The sequence below is a fragment of the Dufourea novaeangliae genome, unplaced genomic scaffold (assembly GCF_001272555.1).
Source record: "Dufourea novaeangliae isolate 0120121106 unplaced genomic scaffold, ASM127255v1 scaffold385, whole genome shotgun sequence".
NCBI lineage: Eukaryota > Metazoa > Arthropoda > Insecta > Hymenoptera > Halictidae > Dufourea > Dufourea novaeangliae.
Window position 1 is genome coordinate 1 of NW_015374252.1, and position 4,002 is coordinate 4,002.

The 4,002-nt window shown below is 45.5% G+C and overlaps 2 protein-coding genes across 2 annotated transcripts; both read right to left on the reverse strand.

The window, feature by feature from the left end:
• Positions 1–364: 364 nt before the first annotated feature.
• LOC107192626 lies at positions 365–1,426 on the reverse strand. The gene has a single exon (XM_015581932.1). It carries the CDS (start codon positions 1,424–1,426, stop codon positions 365–367), a length of 1,062 nt encoding a protein of 353 aa, XP_015437418.1.
• Positions 1,427–2,310: 884 nt separating this feature from the next.
• On the reverse strand, positions 2,311–3,765 carry LOC107192627. Its single transcript, XM_015581933.1, has one exon. The coding sequence runs from the start codon at positions 3,763–3,765 to the stop codon at positions 2,311–2,313; it is 1,455 nt and encodes a 484-aa protein (XP_015437419.1).
• Between the last annotated feature and the right edge of the window lie 237 nt (positions 3,766–4,002).

A 4,002-nucleotide genomic window follows, 5' to 3' on the forward strand; every position in this document is an offset into this window, starting at 1 on the left:
TAATAAGCCACGTCGGTCCATGACGCCAAATCGTGTTAGTCAAAAAATGCGACGGAGATTGACCTCGAGAAATGAAGTCAGCTGGATTTTCCGAGGATTTGACGTGTCGCCACGTAGTCACGCTTGTCCTCTCTTGAATCTCGGCAACACGATTCGCTACGAAAGTTTTAAGGGTGCAAGGTTCTTTGTTAAGCCAATTAAGAACGATTGCTGAATCTGTCCAAAAAACATTGCTGTCGACTTGACATGAACAAATTTGTCGAACGTTTGCATATAAATTTGCTAAAACTAGTGCTCCGCATAGTTCGAGTCTAGCGAGACTAATAGTCTTCAGTGGTGCAACGCGCGATTTTGCACACAATAATTACACCTTTATCTTGCCGGTTTCATCGATCGTTCGTAGGTAGATGCAGGCTCCGTAGGCGCGTTCGCTGGCATCACAGAAACCATGAAGTTCGTTCCTCACAACCGCACGCTGCGATACATTGCGTGGGAAAGACACTTTATCCAACGTGAGGAAATCCTGCATAAACGTTGTCCACTCTGTATGTAAATCATTGGGTAGCGATTCATCCCAATTCAACTCTAGCCGCCAGAGTTTTTGAATCAGGATTTTTGCTGTGATGATAACCGGTGCAAGCAAACCTAATGGGTCGAATATCTTCGAAATCGTTGATAGTATCGTACGTTTGGTGACCCTCGTATCGAAATTTGGATCTACCCTATATACTACGTCGTCGTTATGCGTGTCCCACGAAATTCCGAGCGTCTTAATCGAGGAATCGCCGAAGAATTTTGGATGGATTTGCTCCTTAGGAAGACCCGTCAAAAGTTGCGATTCGTTCGACGCCCATTTACGGATGTTTAGTCCTCCGCGTTTTAAAATGTCGATAATTTCGTTTCGTAAACGTAATGCTTGATCGAACATGTTAGCGCCAGTTAATAAGTCGTCGACGTATAAATCTCTCTTGAGTACATTCGCAGCGATCGGTGCATCCGATTTTTCGTCTTCGGCGAGTTGTTGCAAACATCGAATTGCCAAATATGGAGCTGACGATATCCCGAACGTGATCGTGTTCAGCTCGTATGTTTTAATGTAGCCGTCGTCATCGCGCCACAAAATCCTTTGATATCGACGATCTTTCGGTTGTACGTTGAACTGCCGATACATTTTTTCGATGTCTCCGGTGAGAACATAGGTATAAGTACGAAATCGTATAAGAAGTGCGAACAAATCATCCTGAATCGTGGGTCCCGTCATGAGAACGTCGTTTAATGATAATCCGCTGCTCGATTTCGCTGATGCATCGAAGACGACACGCACCCTTGTGGTGGTACTCGATGGCTTTATTACGGCATGGTGCGGCAGGTAGAAATTTCCCGTATCGTGCGACGCGTTCACCTCGCTCATATGCCCGCGATCCATGTATTCTTTAATTACGGCCGTATACTCGCGTTTCAGTTCCGGGTCGCGACTGAATTTTCGTTCGAGTGATAAATATCTCTTGAGAGCGCGCGATCGAGACTCTCCGAGATTCGATTTCCTTCCGTTGAAGGGTAAGGCGACGACGTAACGTCCCGAGTGATCTCGCCTGGTGTGATCTCTAAAATGATCTTCACAATCTTGCTCTTCTGATGATAGGTGACGTACCTGAGGACCTTCTTCTAACTCCCAAAATTTCTTTAAATCGAAATTCGGGGTCGAAAGAAAGGTTCGATGCCTCATTCGCGACGTTGAGGCAGGACGCTCCCCCCGATGACCCATCCAAATTGAGTCTTCTGAAGAATCAAATCCGGTTGATCAGGCGCAGAGAGGTTGAGTTGACCGATGCTCAAACTCGATAACGTAGGCCCGGCGCTTATGAGCATGTCAACTGGAGCTGGACGATGAAATTGCGGATCGGCTAATTTTATGTTTGCAGGTATCGGAATTTTGGCACGGTCGATCTGCTGGTTCGGATTAATTCCTGCGATTCGCGGTATGGTGAAGAATTTCAGCGTACGTTTGAAATTAGAAATTCTAGATTTAATTGTTGCCGAAACGACATTACTAACTTTTGTTTCTTCTTGATTTAAAACTTCTATCGTTGTCGTGCATGGTTCCGTCGGAAGTTGTAATTTCGCGGCTAAGTCTTCCGTTATAAAATTCGCGTTCGAACACGTGTCGATGAACGTGCGACACTCGATTGGTCTTAGCTCTCGATCAAAAACATGAACTATCGCGGTTGCCAAGATACCGTTTGTAAAACGATCGGCGGATGGTGCAATAGATTGTACCTCGCCGTTGAATTCAGCGACGTTCGGGTCCAGTCACAGTCTCGATTCCGCGTTTTCGACCCTTGTGTCCTGATGTAATTTAGTGTTATGCGGTTGATTACATACGCGGCATCTTCCAGCAATGCAGTTGTCGCTTTGATGTCCCGGGAGTAAACAATTCATGCACAGAGTAGCTTTACGCGCGACGTCGATTCGTTGTGCTACTGGCATTTCAAGAAATTTTCTGCATTGAAATTCCGCGTGTGATCCCGAATTACAAGCGATGCATGACGGTCTTCCGGTTGTTTTCGGTGTTTTCCAGTCCGATCGCTGTGAAAACGATGAATACCCAGTCGGTCTTCCTCGCCGATCCGATTTCGGTTGAGCCGTCTGAGCCGCCGTAGACGTCTTCGTAACGTACGTATTTACTCTCTGATGCGACTGCGATTGCAGAGAACGCGGACGGAAGTTATATGAACGCGTTTGAATCGGTCGCGGTTTCGCATTGCACTTGACGTTCGGTAAGTCGTGCTTCGCCGTCGAATTATATTCCTCCGTTTGATGGGATGCATTATGAAGATGTTTAAAAATATCTTCTATTTTTGGGACGTCCGTGTCCGAAAGTGTACGCTCCCAAGTTTTTCGCGTTTCTTCGCTCATTTTCGAGACTACGATGCTGGCAATGATATCATTCGCGATATTCTCCCAATTTCGACCGAGTGCTTGCAGTGACCTGATATGTAATTGTACGTGATTTACAAGATCTCGTACCGATTCAGACGAATTGTCGAGCATCGCTGGTGTATCGCGGAGTAGAGCAGCGTGACGTAATACGAGTGCGCGTTGGTTATCATACATTTCTGTCAAATGTTTCCAAGCCGCTGTGTAATTTTCGTCTGAGATGGTAAAGGCGCTGATCGCAGTTTCTGCTTTACCCGATAACGATAATCGTAAATATTGCAATTTTTGAATTTTACTCAATCCCGGTTGCAAATGAATTAAATTATTAAACGCGTCCTTGAACGTCAACCAATTTTCTATGCGTCCGTCGAATTTCGGTAAGTTCATTTTTGGTAAATGAACGGGCAATGAAAAGGACGATACAGTTTTTGGATTGCAATTCGCGCCGTTGCAATTCGTGGAGGTCGAAGGTTCCGAGATTTCCGTACGTTTCGTAGGACTCGCGAATCGATTGAGCATTACGGTAGCTTTAGCCATCACGTCATCGTATACGTCGGTGGTGGTGTTACGCTCGTTCTCGGCCTCGTCGTAATCCTCAATATTACCGAGTTCGTCTTGGATTTTGTTAAAAACTTCAAATTGATTACGTATTCTTACTGATCTATCCGCGAGTTTAACTCGTTCCGTTTCGCTGTCGTTAAACGCGTCTAAGTAAGTATTGAACATGGTGAGTTGACTCTTGAATGTCCGTCGCTTCAGTTTCAAATCTTTTTTCCTTGCCTCCGTACTTCCGGAAGCGTTGGTGTTCGCGTCTTTTACCACGGACATGATGTTATATCGAGATGAACCAGGAAGGATACGAAAGAAGTAATCGGCAGTTTCTTATTGTAAACGAGCCTACCTTTGATGGAGCCGAATCCAGGAGCCGTCTCAATTTCAAATCTTTTTTCCTTGCCTCCGTACTTCCGGAAGCGTTGGGGTTCGCGTCTTTTACCACGGACATGATGTTATATCGAGATGAACCAGGAAGGATACGAAAAGAGCAATCGGCAGTTTCTTATTGTA